Below are 20,556 nucleotides of genomic sequence, written 5' to 3' on the forward strand. Positions count from 1 at the left end.
TCCCCACTGTAGATCTGCTTACTGCCTTATTGTGTTTGCCTTCTCCTGCCTGTGCCTTTTGCCAGAGTCACTATACGGGAATAACTGGAAAGACACAGCATGGGTTTGGCTCCATCCCAGCACTCCCTGACCCTGACATGCTTCTGGGCTTATGTAGGACACTTACTCATGCAGTCCCCTCCATACCAGCCAGCTCTGCACTCTGCACAGTAGATCCCCTTGATGTAGAAGTCATCAAGTGTTCCTCCCCAGGAGCCATTGCGGCAGGACTTGCAGTTCTCAAAAATGGTGCAGCCTGAAAGGAGAGCCAATGTGTTAGAGGAAAGCACAGGTGGATTGTCCTGTAGGGAGAGGAGCAGCCTCTCTTTTTCACAAAGAATGCCAAGGACACTAGTGACTGTTGCAGTGCTGAAAGCTTCCCTGTTGTGGCAGGACCCAACTTCCAACCCCAAACCCAAGGCAAATCAGACTCTGAGATTTGAATCCAAACTCCCAGTCTGACTTGTCTGAACTTCCAAATCTCATTCATCCAACTGTAAATGCCTCTATCAGAAGTCTGAATGTGGGTGTTAGAGCTGCTTGGGCCCAGCCCGAGGGATTCAGATGTCTTCTAACATAATCCTGTCTTCTGCTCTCAGCTTTGACTTTGCCCTTACCTTCATGCCAGCCAGGCTTCCAGGTTCTCTCTCCCTTCTTGCTTTGGGGATGCAAATAAACCCAGAGCACCTACGAAACGCTCCTGGTGTGAAGCCAGCTGCAGCATCACCCTTTGGCAGCTCCCAGACCTGCCCAAGATGCCCTGAGGACAACACTCCTGGTAGAAAGTAGGATATTTTTCTGGCAGTGATGCTACCTGCTGCAGGGGAACCTTGCAAGGTGTCTTGCTGCTGTCCGTGGAGTGGCAGACAGAGTTCCTGAGGAGGTTCAGAGCAATCTCATGCCCCAGGGAGATGTTCCTGCCCTACTGCTCCCCTGCCCAGTAGCTACCATTACGTGCTGACGCTTGCCCACAGATCAGATGTGAACGCAGTGTGGCCCTAAACATACCTGGGTGGATTAAGCAGGAGTCACACTCATTCTCCTCGTTTCTGCAGCAGGGAATGGTGTAGCCCACTCTTTCTTTCTGTCCTGGGCAGATGCACTCAATTTGATCATATTCGCAGCACTCTCGACACATGATATTCCACTCTGCGCCTGGGCAGTTTTCATTGATCACTCTGTACTCTGCAAGTGAGGAACAGAGATTATACACAGAAACAATCCATTATCTACCAAGGATTGACAGGATTTTCTACTCAGAGATTTGTGAGATCATGTACGGCATGAGGCTGGCTGAGGTTCCTTGGCCCAGGAAGTCCCAAACTACATGGTAATACGTGGCTGAAACATCAACTCAGTTTGGATGTCTAAAGGACAGAGCAACTTTGCAGTGCCAGCCAGAGGAAGCAAACAGACCAGAGGGAAGGAACATATATTCACCCCAGTCTTTTCTCTGCAAGGCCTTCTCACTTCTGTAGCAAGAAAAATAGTTTAAAAAAACACAGAGGATAACATCACATGAGAAACTCTTCTTCAGATTGCCAGACTGATTTACAGCCTCATATATAGTATAGATTATTTAAACTATAATAGCATGTTTTGGTTGTATTTCTGTTTGTGAATTTGTTACTCTTGAAGACTAGAGTATCCACCGGGAAAGGCCAATCTTGAGGCTGTGTTTTAGCCACTTTCACTCCCTGTTTTCACTCAGAAGCATATGGTGTTACACTTGGCTTCACTGCCAAGGAAACAATATTTTTCATTATTTTTTAATGTTATTTTGTATGGCATATCTAATATGGTAACATAATCAGTATCTTTTTGTTATTTAGCATAACCTAATAATGTTGGTATTTAAACTATGCTGGAAATGCTCTTTTAGGAAACAACCTCAGACTGTGACTCTGGACTGCCACAGTAAGTGCAGATTCCATCTTTCCCCTAATTATATTTACTGGCTCCATAAAAAAGGGACCATAAAACTGTTTCTTCATTTTTTTCCCTTTGACTGGGAAATTAAATTTCATGCTTCTCAGAGCTGGGCCTTTCCCTTTTGCCTGGTATACAGGGAGAGTTCACTGCTGCTTTCAGTTTGGAAACCAGTCTCCTGTTTGTGCAGAAACCTTTATATTCCCCGTCCCCACCCTCATAATAATTCCAAAAAGAAAAAGGAAGCCACTTTTGTCATTCAATAATATTCTGTAATTTTTTATTCCGATAATAAAATCTTGCATCAAAATAACCTTAGTTTTTAGCAGTTATATACCCTTTTGCCTGTTGATTTCGTCATGCTCTACAAAGTCCTTTTTCCAGATGGGAAACAGAATCATAGAATCATAGAATCATAGAATCATAGAATCATAGAATCATAGAATCATAGAATCATAGAATCATAGAATCATAGGGGTTGGAAGGGACCTCGAAAGATCATCTAGTCCAACCCCCCTGCCAGAGCAGGGTCACCTAGAGTACATCACACAGGAAGGCGTCCAGGCGGGTTTTGAATGTCTCCAGCGAAGGAGACTCCACAACCTCTCTGGGCAGCCTGTTCCAGTGCTCTGTCACTCTCACAGTAAAAAATTTTTTTCTGATATTCACCTTAAACCTCCTATGCTCCAACTTGTATCCATTACTCCTTGTCCTATCACTGGTCATCACTGAAAAAAGCTTAACTCCATCTTCTTGACACTCACCCGAAGCACAAGGGAGGTGAAGTGATTTTGCTGAAGGTCCCAGAGAAAAAAAATACTAGAGCCAGGAATTTAACTCATGCCTTCTAATTCCCAGAACAGCAATCAACTTGGCCAAGCTGGGACTCCTTAACCTATGGCTATTACTCTCTTTTAATGAAGCCATTTATCTGTGAACTTTATCTGATTCAGATTCCAGAGAAAACTGATTACACATGTCTAACTAACTTACTAGAACTGACATTCATCATTATATATTTGACCATATATGACTGAAAATACCTGTTTCTGTGGTATGGGGCATGGCAGTCTCACTCCTTGTTGAAGGAGGATACACCGAACTCTGCGTAATAATTAACTACGCAACACTCAGGAGGTTTTGCAAAGTTTCCTTCAAATTCTCTTGTTTCCCAATTCAAGCTAGCACTTGGCCATTACTACTCCAAAACAGAAGATAAGGAGGCAGAGAAGAACAGAGGGAGATTTATTGACAGAGTAAAATACTGGAAGCCAGGCCTTGGCCCATTGTGGCAGAGATAATTGTGGGGTGCTTTGTGGGCCTGACTTTGATAATCCTCCAGAACAGTTAGTTTGGCTTGCAGGCAGTGGCTGTTTCTCCCAGCATCAAACACAGTCCAGAAAGTGGCTTGACCTGATTTTGGGGGAAGCAGGAAGAAGCTGCTTGACAACCCATGCAAAATATTTGGCTGAAAAGAACAGTCTTTTTAAAAGTGGGCTTGCTTGTCTGCCTGCCTCTGTACCATGAACCCACAGGAGCCAGTGAAGGGAAGGAGTGGAAGCAGGTTACTCCTGGTGCTGCAGTAGCTTTAAAGACAAATAGTTTAAATCTGCCAGACTATCAAGCTTCTTCTGTCCTTTCCTTCTACTTTCCTTTACAAAGTTGCAACAAATCCAACTCTGATTTGACTTGCCAGGCTCACCCACATCTCTCACTTTCTCTGGTCCTGAATTCCCCTTTTTGCTTATTTTTGCTTCATCTTTTCAAAATGTGCAAGTGCCTTTGCCAAGATGTGCTTGAGCAGTCTGCTGTGCAGCAGAGAAGCTTGAACAGTTAGCAATGTAGTAATCATCTCCCTGACACAAGTGTGTCGGTTTTTTCTATCACCTTCATGGTCTGGGCACACATAAAATTCACCCATCTCTATCCTCACTAAACCTCAAATACTATCCTGCAGGACTTTGAAAAAAGAGGTGATAAAAGCCACACAATAAATTATTTTATTAGTGCTTGGGAAAGATCATGGTGGAAATTTGACGGAAATACTGTTTGAAATTGCAAACTTCCAAAAGGGTAGTTTTTACTGCACCATTCTCAAAAGCCAGAAGTCTCCTTAGAAGATAAGTGAAGGCTTTGTTAGTGCTCACCCTGAAGACTGGAATTATGTTACTTATTCTTATGTCAGTAAGATCAAAAAGAGTGCCCAAATAATAAAAAATAGTTGCAAGGATAAGCCCATCTTAAAGCACTATTCAATAGAAGGCCCACTGGAAAGGATAGTGATAAATCCCATGGGATATACAATGAGCACAGTCAAATTCCCAGTTAAGGGAAAAGCAGAGACCTATAGGAATGGAAAAAAAGTCTTATCATCAAAGCAAGGTACATCTTAGAGCTCAGGGACAAAGGAAGATCCAACAAAAGCCAAGCTGAATTTGACCCTGCAAAGGAAATTGAAATAGCAAAAGGTTCTTCAGTCACATAAAGAAAAAAGAAATACGGAAAGAGGAAGAGAGACTCCTGTGGGATGGGGTTGTGGATTAAGTGCAAGATCATGGTGGAGAATGCAGTGAGTTACTAGCTTTCACCTTCAGGGAGGTTGTTTATGGGGAAATTGTGAACAAGGGTTTGAGGGTGTGGAAACAAATGAAGTATGATCCACATATTAGTGAGCTTCTAACCAACTGCAGTTTGCACCTTAAGATACTCAAGCAAACCACCTTGAATTTTGGTTTATCTTATGAGGTTAGGCTTAAAGCTTTGGTAATTCAGGAACAGATTCACAAGCATATTGCTGCCTCGGGGTGGGTCAGACAGTTCATCATGGTAAAACTCCATCTTCAGCACACTTGTCTTTCTTCCTAGTGAATTTGTCAGTCATAGCTACCTTATTAGATAAAAAGGGGATTTATGTTCCAAAGGTCTGAAATCTGGCAAAATTATACAGCTAAAAACTAAGGTGAATTAAAGCAAGCCCAATGACACCAATTACCTCGTGTCTCCACTTCTTTGGAAAAATTACTTTTTAAGGTTGCAGTCACTTTAAGCTCTTATGAGCCCATGCTGCTGCAGAGATGGGACACTTTCCTTCCTTCTCTCCCTGACTTTCCATTCCCACTACCTATCTTTGTGCTGGCATTAGCTGTTACGTGGAGGAATCAGAGGACTGATCCAGCAGAAAACCAGGTTGCTGGGGGTGGGGGGCGGGTAGAGAAGGAAAAGTTTACAACCTAAATGTGCTCTTCGGTCGTCCAAAAGAGAAACCAACTTTGGACCCTGCTGAATATATGTATTTATCAGAACTCTTGAAAGATGGAAGAAAGTGCTTTACAAGATCTGAATTAATGGAATTTCCTATCCTACATGTCCGTTCTGTTATCTTGCAAAGATGAGTTCTCTTTCCATGCCTCAATTTATCCAACAGCACATCGGTAAAACACTACTTAGGCTCAAAGAAGTATTATTTCAAATTACTTTGAAAAGTTCCATATGAATTAAAAAGTGTATTGCAAATAAGAGGAGATACAAATCAATACATCTCTAAAATTCGAGTCCATAGAGGATGACTTTTTCAAAGTGATTATTCAACTTGTTCCACAGAAGAGAACGTGCCCCTTTTTATTTGATTTAATTTTAAATTTTTAGCAGAATGCTCAATAATAATTCCTGCCTTCTCAGAAAAATGAGCATTTGAGTTTGAAGGAGCTTAAGGCTCTTATTAGGGAATGTCTGGCCATGTAATAATTCTGAAAGTAAGTTTTCTCATTTAAAGAAAAAATAGCTCCAACAGAAGTGAAACCTAGTAACAGCTAAAATTTTCTTCAGGTCTGGCTCATTTTTATTACTGTTTTATCCTGCTCCTTTCTTACTCAGCTCTTCTGTCATTGCATGGAGCTGGGCCCCAGTGTCACAATCCACACCCAGCCCACAGTTATCACGTGTGTGGACATTAATGTTAACAACAAGAAGTGCTCTGAGCACACAGGAAATCTAGAATGTCAGGTGGAAATTTGAAACAAGTTGAGTGAAACTGTGGCTCCATTGTGATGAATAATAAAAGTCTCCATTTGATTTCAGTAAGGAGGAATAAACCTTGGAAGGAAAGACAGATGTTCCATTTAAGAGGCTTTGACTGGGGTCTTTGGAAAACAGTGTGCCTCTAACATTAATTACGAAGAAAAGTGCAGGTCTTTATTCTTAACCTCTCTTTGCCTCAGATAGCCTCAGATAACTTCTAAAGAAGGAGGAGCAGGTCCTCCTCAAGCAGATAGAAAAGCAGGCCACTCTCAAACAGATGATCTTGTCCAATCTTTCTCTCTAAAGGAACTGTGCCTCATGAGAAAGGACTTCACCCGCAATGAAGGTGAACCTCTTCTTTCTTGGTTGCTCTGATGCTTTGATATTGGGGCTGAAACATAGGACATAGATGAAAGAGAAGCCAGGCACTTGGGATCCCTGGCCAGAGATGCTGTTATTGATAGAGCACTTGGTAGTAAGACAGGAACTACCACCCTGTGGAGCCAACTTCTTTCAGCTGTAAGGGAGAGATACCCCCATAAGGGTGACATCAACTGGCACTGAAGCAGAACACCCACTCTTGAGAGAGACATCATGTATTTTAGAGAATTAGCTGTGCAAGAGGTGATCCGTGATAACAACGGGATTATAAATCCTGATGACACCCTGCGCAACACACCCATGTTCCCGAGGCTTGCGCAGGCTGCACCTGCAGCACATGTCCATATATTCTCCTTCATGGGATGTTTTAATGACTACGAAAGACCAACTGTGCGTGAGTTCGCTTTCAAAGCATGACAGTGTGGAGACATGTTCCCTGATTCCCATCAGTTCCACACCTCAGCTATTGAAAAAATGACTGACAGAAGGAATAAGATGCCAAACAGATGGGAACGTAAACCCCAGTATCTCCCTAGAGACAATTGGTCTTGTGTTGCAGCCATTAAGAGGGGACGTCCTGCTACAAGACAGCAGCAAGAGAGACAGGACCCATCAAACTGAGTCAAACTGTGGCAGTTGAAGACCTTTGCTGAATTATATTCCTATTCCTGCAGAGTCAGTTAGCATCCTTTCCTGGCCATTAGTGTGTGCTTTCACACAGAAGCATGAGTGACAGGGGAGAAGGAAAGTTTTCATATTAAAAAAAAATATCAAAACCAGTGGGTAAACACAGGGGGAAATCTACTACAGTAAGCTAAACCTGTCCACTTAATAAATGTGCATTAGCTCAACTGTTTTTTTTAAGTCCCAAATGTAGGAGTGTGTTGAAAGCAAATTAATCTACTATAGAAAGTATATTCTGCTTACGCAATTAATTGAAAATCTGTCTAGTCTAAGTTCAACTGCCATCTTCTGGATGAGACCACCGTTGTCTTAAACTCCACCTTTTCAACAATTCAGATCATGTTTCACATAATAAAAAAGGCTAATGCATGTTCTCCTTTGATTCCAGAACTAGGGTTTGCCTAATGTTTTCAAATAGGAGTGTCTCCATTCCAGGTTTCCTATTGTCATATAGTACTTAGTAGCTATAAATTCAGAAACAAATAGTCCTGGTGTTGTTCCTGATAGGCAGTAGGCTTGCTTCATCATGTTCCTACAGTAGTGCCTTTTTTCCATGTGTAAGCTTCCATTCTTAACTAGGCTAAGAAGAACAAATCATAAACTCCCAACAATTCTGTTCCAAGGAGAGAACTGTTAGTTCAATTAAAAAATTAATTTTGAGCTCTTCATTGAATCCTTACCAGGATTTCCCATGTGACTTCCAAAGCTGCCTTGTTTTGCTTTGCCCATGATAAAAATCAAGTATCTCAGTGTAACTAAAAGGAAAGCCAAATAAAATTGTGCTTCCTATTTCGTGAGGTCTTGCCCATCTAAACGCTGTAACAGTGGGTTGATGCAAAAACAGCACTAACACAAATAGCTCTAAAGTTTTTTTTTGTTTTGGCCTTAATTCAGCCTTTCTACATGTTAAAGGCTCAGTAATCCCACTATCTCTCAGCCAACATTGCCTCAGTTGTGGTGCCCAACCAGTTGTGCCATTCTCATCATTATCCTCTTTGGATAAATCCGCATGCCCTGCAGCCCTCCTCTTGCCTGCTCTACCCACTGCTGCAGAGAGGACTGAGGTAAGTCTAGGGTAGGATGGTTGTTCCTATTGAAAAACCATTCCCTTTCATCTTACATTTCAGCAACCCTGGTGATAAGCTGCAACATGGCAAATAGAGGCATACTCCACACCTCCCGAGTTGAAACTCAGCTCCTTTCCCGCAGGCCCAGAGAGCTATACATCAAGTGCTCATGCCTCCACCACATTTGAGAAACATTACTAGTTTATACCTCATTCTCTGCATGCATCTTCCCTTTGTGCTCCAACCACACAGCTTCCTTTTACTGTATCTTTTTGTTATAGTTGTATTTCAATTACAGGCCATCTATGCCACTTGCTAGGATATTTTTAGCATCTATAGCAACCTGAAGAAGTCTACCACAAACCTCCCTCTCCTTCAGTTTCTTCTCTTTAATTTTGACCTGGGGTTTGTGATCTTATTATCAGCACTGTGGCATTGTGCCTTCATCTGAGGAAGGGCTCTGACAGGATAAAAAAGCCAGGATAAGGCTAAAAGTCAGAGGCTGCCACATTACCCTTCAGGCCTGGATTTCTTTGTGGGATAGTGGAGCTCATTCTGGCCATAAAAATTATGCTAGTGTGATCAGGAAGTATTTTTCTTCTCTGTGCTACAAGTCACAGAACAGAAACAAGTAATGAATGTAGCACTTTTGAGTAAGTGATGGCATCAATGAGGTTAGAGAGTCCGGTCTTTTTTTATGGAGGCTGGGGGCAAAGACAGACTTCTACAACAGGGGAAAACATTTGGGAATCTGTGGAGAAGAAACAGCTGCAGTACTGAAATCCATGACCACATAGCATGAGAATGTGCCTATGTTATAAACATGGAGGAGTGTTGCTGGACCTGTCTTAAGTGCTCACTTGCTGTAACAGTGTGAGACATGGAACATTTTGGCAGTTTACTTGCAGTTAATGTTACCCAGATAGAAATAATCCAAAAAGACAGCAGCAAACCCCCTGAGCCTCCATCTCAAATTATACTCCCCCCAGCTCTCCTGGGGTGTGTAGTCCAGCTCTAACCAACAACTGCAGATGCCTTCAGGCTGCCAGACCTCTGTCCTTGCTGATAGCTTGCCTCCCTGCCTGTATGGCCTCCCTCAACTTCTGCCCCTACACCATGTCCCTCGTCCTGCAGGAGGGATCTCATACTGCCAGCAGCCCTGCAGTGATGAAGGCTCCCTCTGGTCCAATGGAGAGCTAAATTCTGAGTGCCAACAGGTTTCTAGGGACTTTGGGGAGCCCCTTGAGGTGGCCTCAGGATGAAGAGTGAGTAACCCCAGCTTTTCTCCAAAATGAAAAGCAAGTCTTTTTCCCTTTGTTCATGCTAGAAACCTAAACGTGTGAACTGAAGTAACCCATTTGCTAAGATTGAATGCATCTGGATGTGTCTGAGTGCATCTGGCTTCCACTTCTCCAGACAAGAGGCTGGAGGGGGAGGGGAAGAAAGGTTGGGAAGGGTTTAGCTAGGCAGAAACATTAAAAAAACATACATAAATTTTTAAGGAAATACGATTCACTTGCACGTTAAGTTTATTCAAAAAATCTACTCCCAGACCTCCCCAACTCCTGACCCCAACTCTTGAGGCAGGCCCTGTGCAACTGGGTGTGATAAATGTGGATAAAAATTGGATACATCTGTGGGGAGGAGGCAAAATGCTATTTTCCAACCTGCCCTGACGTACTAAGTCTATCATACTTTTAAATCACCCCACTGCCTCTGAGTGCCCCTCCTGCCACTGCTGCTGCCAGAGAGGAGTTCCCAGACCCCTCCTCATGTTGTCAGCTGTGTGCTGGGCAAGTCCGCTCTGGCTGCTCCAGCAGCAGCAGGGCAGGGGAGGCGTGGCCAGGAAGGAGGAAGACGGGGTGACTGCTCTCCTCCTTGTGTCCTCTACGCCCTTCTCAAACTGCTTCTGGGGTGTGAGGAATTTGTGTTGGCTGGAACCGGCATCCTCCCCCCACAGCCCTCATGTCTCGATTACATGTTGTCCTTCCTCTTCCCTCCTCTGGTCACTGCTGCCAAGAGGGCCCCGAGCAGTCCAGTGCCTGCCTGCTCTGCACATCAGCTTCCTGACGTGAGAGACATGCCGCCCCCACAGCAAACGAGATTTGTTGCCCACCAAGCTGCTTGAAATCCACATACCATCCCTAGGGCTGCTCTGCTACTGCAGGACTATTTCTGTGCCACCCTGGCACATGCCACGGAGCCACCTCACCCGGCCATTGTGCAAGGTGGCATACGGCTGAGGAACAGACCACCACGGGGATAAGGCAATGCATATGGGATGGAGGTCTGGAGCTCTCTGTGCTCATGTCTCAGAGGGAAACTTTGGCAATAAGTCTCCCAGGACAGCTGCAGGTACTGGTGTCCAGCCTGGCAGACAGACATCACTGATCAGCACCTGTCACCTGCACCTTGAGGGTCCATCAGGGAAGGGCACTGCAGAAGCAGACCTTCTGCCAAGACCCATGGCAAAGCAGGCCGTGAAGCACCATCCTTGACACTGATTATTTATAGCTATGGCAGTGTCTGTGTACCTGACGGCTCCCCTGGTAAAAGGCTGCAATCTGGCAGCTTGAAGGGTGGGTGATTTGAGGGCACCTCACCTGCCAGTCCTTAGGGCTGCAACTCCCAAGAAAGCAGCTTGCAATGCTGACAGCTAGCTGTTGCAGGCAGCTCCAGCCACCTCCAGGTATAAACAGCCCATGTTTATGGCCATAACAGCAACTTTGCACTCAATAGTAAATGCTTTTAGCTTAACCTTATCTCGAAGAAACCATACGTGCTGGTTCAGCAGGAACTGGAGCAAGGGTTGAGTATAAGAAAGATTATTCTGCTTTAATGAGTCTTCCCCTTTGAAAGAGTAATATTGGCAGAACTAAAGCCCAGACCGGATACAGTGTGTGGCTTTTCTTTTTCTTTTTTTTTCCTTCACTTTTTTTTCCTTCCTTGCCTTCATTGTTGGAATTGGGGCTGAAGAGGAATCTCTGCGTCTTGCCAAGCTAAACAAATTATGCTTTACCATTCAGAGACTTAAATGCCTCTTTTTATCATCATTTCCTTAACACTGAGTGTTTGGAAAATAAAGAAGTAGTAAGCTAAGTGATTGCATACCCTTTTCTTGATGGCCATTGGCAAACACATCCAGCCAGTTGTTTCTCTTTAAGGCTATTGCCTTGAAATCATCCCTGGGCAAACCTCCCCCCACACACACAGTCCATGCCTGCAAGTAAAAGATAAATAAAGCTGAGAACCTCCTTTCTATTATTACCATCCCTGCAGATCTCTCTACTTCCCTGTGACAGCCCAGACCAAACCCCTCTGACCACAGTGAAGAAAAGGGACTCATTCAGCCACGCTGGGAACGGCAAACACTCACAGTACCTCTTGGTAAGCAGGAGATGAGCAGAAGCTGAAGGAGGGCGAGTCCTACACGTGTCCAGGGAGCTCGCTCCATACTGCCAAAGTCGGTGCAGCAGTGTGACTGCTCAGGAAGGAAAAGCAGGCAAACAGCTTTTACTGAGACCTCACCAGCTCCAGGCTGCAAGGGATCTCGGATTTCAGACCTCAGCTCGATTCCATCCTCACCAGAGGGAACTACCTTTAAGAGACTTCTCAGGCGTCCAGAAGCAAGACGTCACCCCAAACCTCTCCGACTGCTGCTTTAACCCTTTCTGAACTCTGGCAGCCGATCCCTCTCTCTGGCAGTCATGGGATTATTGGCTCAGTTCTCAGCTCTGAGATAGTGATTTTCATCTGGGAAAGAAAGATATGTAAAGGAGTAACAAATGGAAATGTGAATATCTATTTATATGAGTCATCCCCGTTGCTGAGGGTGAGCTGAAATTACAGAAGCCTCCAGAAGGGGGCACTTTGTACATGGTCCCTTTGGGCTTGCAGGGGCTGATACATCCCCGGGGTGCTGTCTCTAATGGCGGCACCAGTCATGGAGCAGGTGCAGAGAGGGATTCCTGGCTCACGCCTGGCCGGGTGAGGTGGCATGTTCCAGTTTACAATGTACTTAAAATAGCTGTGCATTTCTATGGTGAGGCCTATGAATGAGGCTCTCTAAAAGTTTGCTCCACAGTGGATGAAAATCACAAAACACAAAAATAATCATTTGGCATACCCATGCTTGAGCTACTCAAGACCTTTTTATGGAGTCCATTTCTGCCAGCAAATGTCTTTTTGGCAAAATGTAAATGTTTTGTCAAAACATGTTGATATTGAGGAAATGTTCAATAGAAACAAAGGAGACCATTTACTTTAGATATTATCTCTGTGCCAGATTTTGTTTTGCCTTTTCCATTAGAACATGCTACAGATTTTGTCTGATCTTCAGCCCCTATTTCATAGCAGTATACTTTTCTGTTTTCAAATATTTTCTCTTGCACAATTTTTTAATACTATCCAAAGGAAATATTTCATAGTTCCAAACCAGACTTTCTCAATTTAATTTCTATAGCAAGTTTATACACATCGTGGGGATGAAAAATAGAAATATTGGCATTTGCTTTGGAGTAGAAACTCAAGTATCTCAAAAAGTTTTAACAAATACCTAGGGCTGTTTGTAAAGCTCTTAGGCATGTTGAGCAACCTCAAAAATTTGAGAGCAGTAGCCAGTGGAAACCTTGAGTAGTTTCGTGCAGTGGAAAATCCACTTCATCTTCAGGTGGTCTTTCACAGGCTGAATTCCTTTATCCAGACATCTCTAAGTTATACTTGTCTGTCTATTGACTTTTAAGTGTGAACAGTCTTTGTAGTGTTTGTGCAGCTTTTGTATAAAACAATACCAAAGTATTCATTATTGTCGTTTTTTCTTTAAATCAATTAAAACTGATGCAAACCCATCATTGAAAATATTAATAAAAGAAGACATGAGATAGATGCCAAGATTTTAACCATTATGGCACATAGTGCTACTCAGAACTTGTCAACATAGTATGGTACTTGAAGGACATTTTGCACTGTGCTGCCATTTGTCTTTCTGCATGACTCCCAACAGTGGAACCGTGCTAACTGCAATATAGCAACAGTCAGTAAAAATATAGTTTCCACTTCTCAGACACTGTTTTTTAAACTATTTCAGTATGATCAATAGATACTGATTGTAGCATTTTGACCTTAGCTAAGGGCCAAACTCCAGCCTAGCCATTCACTCATGCCTCCTCTCAGCAAGACAGAGTGTGAAGATAAAGAAGTTGGTTACCAGTTATAATCACAGGCCAAATGTACTTGACTTGATTAATTGCCAATTAAAATATATTTGTGCAGTGAGAGACACCAATGAAATGTATAGCAATGTGTTGTGTCCGTCCCCCCCCCACTTTCCCAGGAAATTTTCATGCCTTCACTCCTAACACCTCTACCTGCTCCCTGAACGGTGCAGAGGGACAGGGAACTGGGGCTGCAATGAGTCCTTTGCAGCTCCTCTCTGCCACTCCTTCCTCCTCATACTTTTACCCTGCTACAGCATGGGTTATACACAGGCTGCACTCCTTCAGCAAATATCCATCTGCTCTGGTATGGGGTCCTTCAGGGGCTTTAGTGAGGATATTTGCTCCAGCATGGGCTTTCTGTGGGCTGTAGGGGAATCTCTGCTCTGCCTAGAGAACCTTCTCAGCCTCCTACTCTGACCTTGATATTTGCAGGGCTGTTTCTTACTTATTTCTCTCTTCCTCTGCCTGTCTAGAGTTACTTGCCCTTTCTTTAACATACTTTCCCCAAGGTGCCACCAGCCTGGCTGAGACGGTCGGCTGTGCCCTGTGGTGAGACTGTTGGAACTGGCTGGAACGAGTGTGTCAAGCATGTCTGTCAAGTGGAAATATCTCTGGGCACAGGATCATTGCAATGATGGTATATATAAATCTGAAACTGGAAGTCCTAACAAGTGGATTAAAGCTTTTACGCCAATCCTAGTGTATGAGCCATCCTCACTGAGCCAGCCTGGCTGATGCTCTGGGTGCTTGGCTGCCCAGAAGGAGGCTACCAAACCTCTCCAAGCACCACAGGGTGCTATTATGATTCAGCAACAACATTCTCTGGAGCCCTTGATGAGCATCTTGTACCCCAAAGCCCTGAAACCCTGCCTTGGTGGTCCCCTGCTGCTTTCTGATCACTCAAACATATACTCAAAACTTTCCTAATTCTAGTTTTGGGTTCCTCTAATAAGCTATTGTTAGGAAGAAAACAAAACAAAACCTAAGGAAAAAAGCTGGAGCCCCCCCAAACCAGATGAGAAAGTGAAAATAGGAAGGCCTTACCTCTTCACAAAGAAACACAAAACTATTTTATTGTCTGTGGTATCATTATTAGTTTATTTCTTAGCCTTATTTCTAGTAAACAATTACATTACTTAACCTAAAAAGTCCTTTTAGGACTTACAGATATCTGAGACTTAGATATCTCTGATTGAGAATCTCATGAAGATGTAAGCCAAAACCTGGTTTTGGTATATGAAGACAAGTGAAATGCCAAAGCACTGAATGAGACTGGACACAGGGAAACAATGCTAAGGGCTGACGTAGAGGACCTAATACTTAGGTTTCTTATGAAGGTCAGAATCATTGGGGAAAACATATCTACAAGGGCCACACTATTTGTTTGTGATGAGACATTCAATATGGTAGAAAAGGAGAAGCTGAAGTTATCTCTTTGTCCTGTGCAAGAAGCAGCTCTGCAGGGGTATCTTCTGTCTTAGGGCGGAAAAGTGGTCTTTCTGTTTTATGGAAGAGTGGACTAAAGGGGAAAACTGGTAGATCTATGGCATCTTTTTGTTTTTTAATGTATCTGAAGGAAGGTCATTATGCCACCAGGAAATACAATTGCACTTAGCGTTACTCTACAGTGCTTAACTTAGCTTGACACCTTGCAAAATGCCTTCAATTGTTGGATCCACTGCCTCCTTAGAGAATGGTGCAGCAGCCAAAGAAGTTAATTCAGCCATGATCCCACAGATTTGCACATGACCTGTTTACGTGGGTTGTATGATAGGATGTAGTTTTTATCCCCACAAATGACTCTGGGCAACTTACAGTGCTCCTGAATCCACTTCATGCATTCCAATTATGAGGCAGGGACTAAACTAGGCAGATTGCACTGGCCAAATATCTCAGGCTGTCTGTAATCCTCCATGAAAGAAAACTAAAAGCTCTTAACCATGTGTCTATGCTGCTGAGGAATCTTACTGTGGCATTTGGTTGCCATGTTTGTATCTGCCCTGTTATTGAACATATTTAAGTACACATTTGAAAATTACATTCCACTGAAAATGAATTATAAAACATTTAAATAATTTTAAGTACCTAGCGGTCCATTTGAACCGAGAGTAGAATAAGCTCTTTGATAATTAATAATTGACCAATGAGTGAAAATTTCATGTGTAATTAATACCACTAACTTGTACTTCCAATAGTCCACCATCAAATCTGAGATGTGAAAACACTGTGTTCCAGTCTGCAAGAAGAGAAGGAATGCCATCATTTTACAGTGGGAAAAAACTGAGATGCAGGGAGATGAGCTAAAGTTCATATCCTGAAGCAGCGAGTGATCAAGAAGGGAACACAGTAGCTTCACCATCATTCATTATTTGATGCTCAAGAATGTTCTGCCAGAGAGGCCTCAGTGAAGAATAAGTAGGGATGAATATATAGTTCTGAATAAAATACATTTGAACTTGAAACAAAGTCAGTATCTCAGAGCCAGAAAGACTTCTTCTCATTTTTTGCAATTTAAATGAACTTTTTATTTCTGACAAACTACTGAAATATCTTATTTCCATTACTGGAACATTACCAGAAAAATTTCTTCTTTTGTGACTTATACTCAGATGATTTCATCCCAAATGGCCCTGATGATCTTCCAAATCTCCAGAGGTTCTTCTGGAAGAAAATCTGTGGTTTTCAGTGTTGTGCATTTACACTGCTACAGTTGGATGCCTTCACAGAACATGTTTCGCACAAGAACATTTGGAGCCTGTTTCTCTCTCTTCTCACAGGCAAGATTCCTACTGAAATGAGTGGAATCATCTGCCAAAGAGTTTGAATCACCTGAGCTCGAGTATACTCCCAGCAGGGTTGGTGGACTTAGGTCTTAAACCTTAGTGACTGCCCAATAGTACACATCCCACTCAAACAAAATCTGAAGAAACCATTTGAAAGACGTTCTAAAATAAAATTGACCTATTATGACACTGGAAAGGGCTTGTATCTCAGAGGGAAAATAAAGTTAAAATGAAACTCAGACCTGGAGCTTTAAGAGTAGCAACAAAAGTAGTTAATGAAAGATTAGCACTAATGTTTTATTCTTCCCCTCAAGGCATTATGTTTAAATAAGGGATTCCTTTTAGAGGGTAGTTTACAAAGTGTTTGCATTTAAACCACATTTTTAAAAAATCCCAGACCTTACTGCAACATCTGAAGAACATTTTATAAGTTTCTAGGAGTATTAAGAGTATAGTTTGCCCATTGGGCTTTCAAATTTTGCCAAATGCAAATATTCAGCATTTACATACCACAGTAGAATTGTGGCATCCTACATGCACAGGCACCTACGGGCGAGGGGCCTGTGTGGAGCTTTTTCTGGCCTGAGCTCCACAAACTATTCCTGTCTGCATGGGATATTAATCCTCAGTGACTGAGACATAACAATCCAGGAAATCTAAATGAGTGATAATGGGAGAAGACAAAAGAGGTAGGAGCTGTAGCGGCAGCACAAATTACAGCCCTTGACCTAATGGGACTTGTAATGACAATGGCAATGCTCATATTTTTAAAAAATATTTTGTCAGGAAAATAGAGGTAGTTTAAAGTTTATGATTCCAATTACATTTCTGGGCAGGTGATCAGCAAAATAAGGCCAGGAATGGCCATATGCTTTTTTTCAGTTGTTATTTTATGTCTTAATCTGTCTGGGTCGTTTTTGTAGTCATCCTCCTGTCAGCCTCCTTTATTGGAGCTAAATTAGACTTTTTAAATTTTTTTAAGTGTAGAGGTCTTAGTGGATACCCATAACAGAAACTAGAAGAGACAACATCAGGTGAGACAACAGAACAGGTTGCCCAGGGAAGCTGTGGAGGCCCCATCCCTGGAAGTGTTCAAGACCAGGGCTCTGAGCAACCTGATCTAGTGGGAGGTGTCCCTGACATGTCCCTTCTCTTAATGTATTTTTAATCCAAAACAGCTTGATCCAAAGCCACTGAAGTGAATGGAAAGAATATGACTGAGTTCAGTGGCCTTCAGAACAAACCCATAAGGATCCTGATAATGAGCTGATAGAAATTTGGCTGAAATTGAAGGCCATGTCTATGCTATGTTGAAAAAGAAACCGTCTGTGAGCCTGGTTTGTTTCCTTTCCTGTCTGTCTTGACTTACCTCTTGGCTAGCATGGACATACATGATCCTATAGATGATGGAAATGGTGCAGCAGTTGTACCACCTTGTGGCAGATTAATCTCCTGGCACAGTCATGGGACCATCCTTCAAGAAGTGGTCACAAGAGCACAACTGACTACATCCAGCTATTTGACCTCTGAGGGAAATTAATCTCATATTGATCTCCTCCACTGTGTTTCCCAAATATTTTGACATTAAAATTAATAAAATATACATCTTTCCTGAGTCACCGAGTAAGCACTGAAGATCACAGAAAATGAACATCTAATTTCAGCCCCCACAGAAATGCACCATTGTTTCTTTTCTTCTTTGTAGTTCACCAGATTAAGGAATGTATTTATGGAAGATTAATCTCTAGATAGTGGTTTTCCCATGAAAGGCATTTACCTTTCTGTGCTCTCTTTTGACTTCAGAAACTAGCACATTGGTGTTCTGAGTATCTGATTATTAATTGCCAGACAGTTATTTGGTCTGGAGTGCAGTCTTGGGCATACACTATTGGAGAGATTCTTTTAGCATTGCAAATTGCATTTTATTTACCCATCTTACCTGTAGTGTAAAATAACTTTTTATTTCTGAAACACAGAACTGAATAGGTGCTGTGCCAGTGTGACAGCAAAACTCCATAGCATATTTGGTGAGTATCTTTACTCAAGCCAGAAACCCTGCTTAGCAGCAGGTGCTTCAGTCCCAAGCGTGAACCCTGGTTTCCAGAACTCCTTTGCCGTGGCAAGTGGGCCTGTCAACAAGAGCCTGCCAGAAAGGGAAAGCTTGGCTTAGGGAACCCAGATGAGGTGTTCTGGTCTTCTGTGCCACTCTGTAACATAATTGTGCATAAAATCTGCAGAATTCTGCTTCTTTGAGTAGAATGCACCTTGATTCAATTCTCCACAATACTGCTAATTTCTGCAGGATGTAAGGTAGAGGTGTGACTACTTCCCACTCTTGATGCCATAAGGCATAAAGCTTTCCCTTTCATAGAACCATAGAATCACAGAACTATTCAGGTTGGAAAAGACTCTCGGGATCACCAAGTCCAACCATCATCCCTATTCTACAAAGTTCTTTGTGTAATTTTGTACAATATATGAAAAACAAATGGTAGAAATTGTTGTTTGGGTGATGTGCCTTTGTTCAGGACTTTCAGTGATTCCAGAAAACCCTGCTGTCTGAGCAATTGCTATTTTCTCTTTATTTCCTGACCTTAAGCATTCTGGGATCTTTCAAGCCCAGAATCAGTTGCAAGGTGAGCTTCTTAAGCTGAGGGGGAGACAGACACACAGGTGGGCTCCTTGTCACTTGGTGACGCTCCAGCCAGAAAATTCTGTGTTGACTGCCAGTCTTCTCTGGCATTTCGTGAGCTCTAGGAAGCAGAAAGGTGAAATGGCAAAAGGAAGTGCAAGTCTATGCTCTTCTTATTCTTTTTTAAGACAGATTTTAAAAAGCCTGAAAAGTGGAACTTCTTCTCCCTCTCTTGTTTTTAACCTTTGAAGCACCAGAAAGGTCAAGGCTCATCTTCACTGTTTTTTCTTGTGAAACTGCATGAATATCTGTGATATTGACTGTATAGTGCAGAGCTGAATCTTTAGCAAATTTATATTTTTTTTCTCTAGCTGTGTATTGGGAGGTTTCATTAAACATGTATGAATGTCACCGTTTGACTCAGGTTCGACAACAATGCTCTCGATCCCCTCCCCCTCCCACCCAGGTAGGGAAGGAGAGAGAGAAAAAGAGAGAGACTTGGCTGGATTGAAAACTAAACTACACAGCTTTAATTAAGATACTAATGAATTATATAAGAGAATATATATAATTATACACACACCCCCCCACCCCCAGCAACTCCCACAGCACTCCCCTCAGATGAGACAGTCCTGAGGAATCCCGGAGCTGCTGCTGGAGAAAGGCGGAGAGTTATGAGGGTCAGGAGAGCTCAAGGTCGAGGGTCGATGATGATGGATGGAGTCCTCCCTGGACACCAGCCATGGACGGAAGGGAAGGGAAGAAGGAAGGAAGTTGTCTTCTGTGATCTCCGACCTTCCCCCAAGCCTACGTAGATATATGGAATGGAATATCTCTGGCCCATTTTGCTGTCCGTCTAACCCAGCCTCCCACGGGGGGGCCACAGATCTCCCCGCAGTGTCTGAGCCGGCAGAGCAAAGGCACGACCTTGAAGGCCCAGCAATTACAAAAACATTCCAGTGTCTTCTCAATCTAGCAGAACACACAGTTGCTAGTTAAAAGAGAGTTCATTGAAGGAAAAAAAATCAGCAAAAGAAAAACTGGCTTAATCCTGGCTCAAACCAGGACAATGAACAAAACCCAGCATTTAAAACAGCCTAGATAAAACTTACTTCCTCTCTCTGTCATTCCTGCTACACCTTTATCATAGATACCATAAACCTGTTAGTTCTCAAGCTGTCCTGGGAGTCTATCAGGAAAAATGTTAGTGACCAAATATGAATTTTTCATGTACAAAGTATCTGATGAAAAGTTTTCTCAAGTTATCTGTAAAATAAAAACCCTTTCAGTCTTTATTTATAGCTAGAAAATTAAAGAAAAGGGATGTACCCATTTGTTCCTCTCTTGAGATCATCTCCAAAATCTGGGAAAAGAGCTGAATCTAACTCAAAGAAGCTCAACTCAGCTCTTACTGGTATGCCGTGGCCCAGGCTGGCCTGATAGTCCATAGCCACCTGTTTTGAGCTCCAACAATGATGACATACTACCCACTGCAGGGCAAGAACCAGCAAGGTCAAGTGCTGGGTCCTGCACTTGGGTCACAACAACCCCATGCAATGCGACAGGCTAGGAGGAGAGTGGCCAGAAAGCTGCCCTGAAAAGGACCTGGGGATGTTGGTCAACAGCTGATTCATTATGAGCCAGCAGTGTGCCCAGGTGGGCAAGAAAGCCAACAGCATCCTGGCTTGTATCAGGAATAGTGCAGCCAGCAGGACTAGGAAAGTGATTTATCCTCCTGTACGCAGCACTGCTGAGGTCACACCTTGACTATTGTGTTCAGTTTTGGACCCCTCACTACAACAAGGACA

The 20,556-nt window shown here is 43.0% G+C and overlaps 1 protein-coding gene across 3 annotated transcripts in view; it reads right to left on the reverse strand.

Annotated features, from left to right (window-relative positions):
• PAMR1 (peptidase domain containing associated with muscle regeneration 1) overlaps window positions 1–11,783 on the reverse strand; it is a 61,972-nt gene extending 50,189 nt beyond the window's left edge. The window contains exons 1-3 of one of the 3 annotated variants that reach the window (XM_051620157.1): window positions 11,499–11,783; window positions 1,048–1,224; window positions 167–295 (exon numbers count right to left, since the gene is read on the reverse strand). In XM_051620157.1, the coding sequence (XP_051476117.1) occupies window positions 167–295; window positions 1,048–1,224; window positions 11,499–11,571 (379 nt within the window). In that variant the 5' untranslated portion in view covers window positions 11,572–11,783. The remainder of the gene's footprint in view (window positions 1–166; window positions 296–1,047; window positions 1,225–11,498) is intronic. The other 2 variants (XM_051620155.1, XM_051620156.1) reach the window with 2 other exon arrangements.
• Window positions 11,784–20,556: the final 8,773 nt, after the last annotated feature.

This window comes from Apus apus, chromosome 5 (assembly GCF_020740795.1).
Source record: "Apus apus isolate bApuApu2 chromosome 5, bApuApu2.pri.cur, whole genome shotgun sequence".
NCBI classification, from domain to species: domain Eukaryota; kingdom Metazoa; phylum Chordata; class Aves; order Apodiformes; family Apodidae; genus Apus; species Apus apus.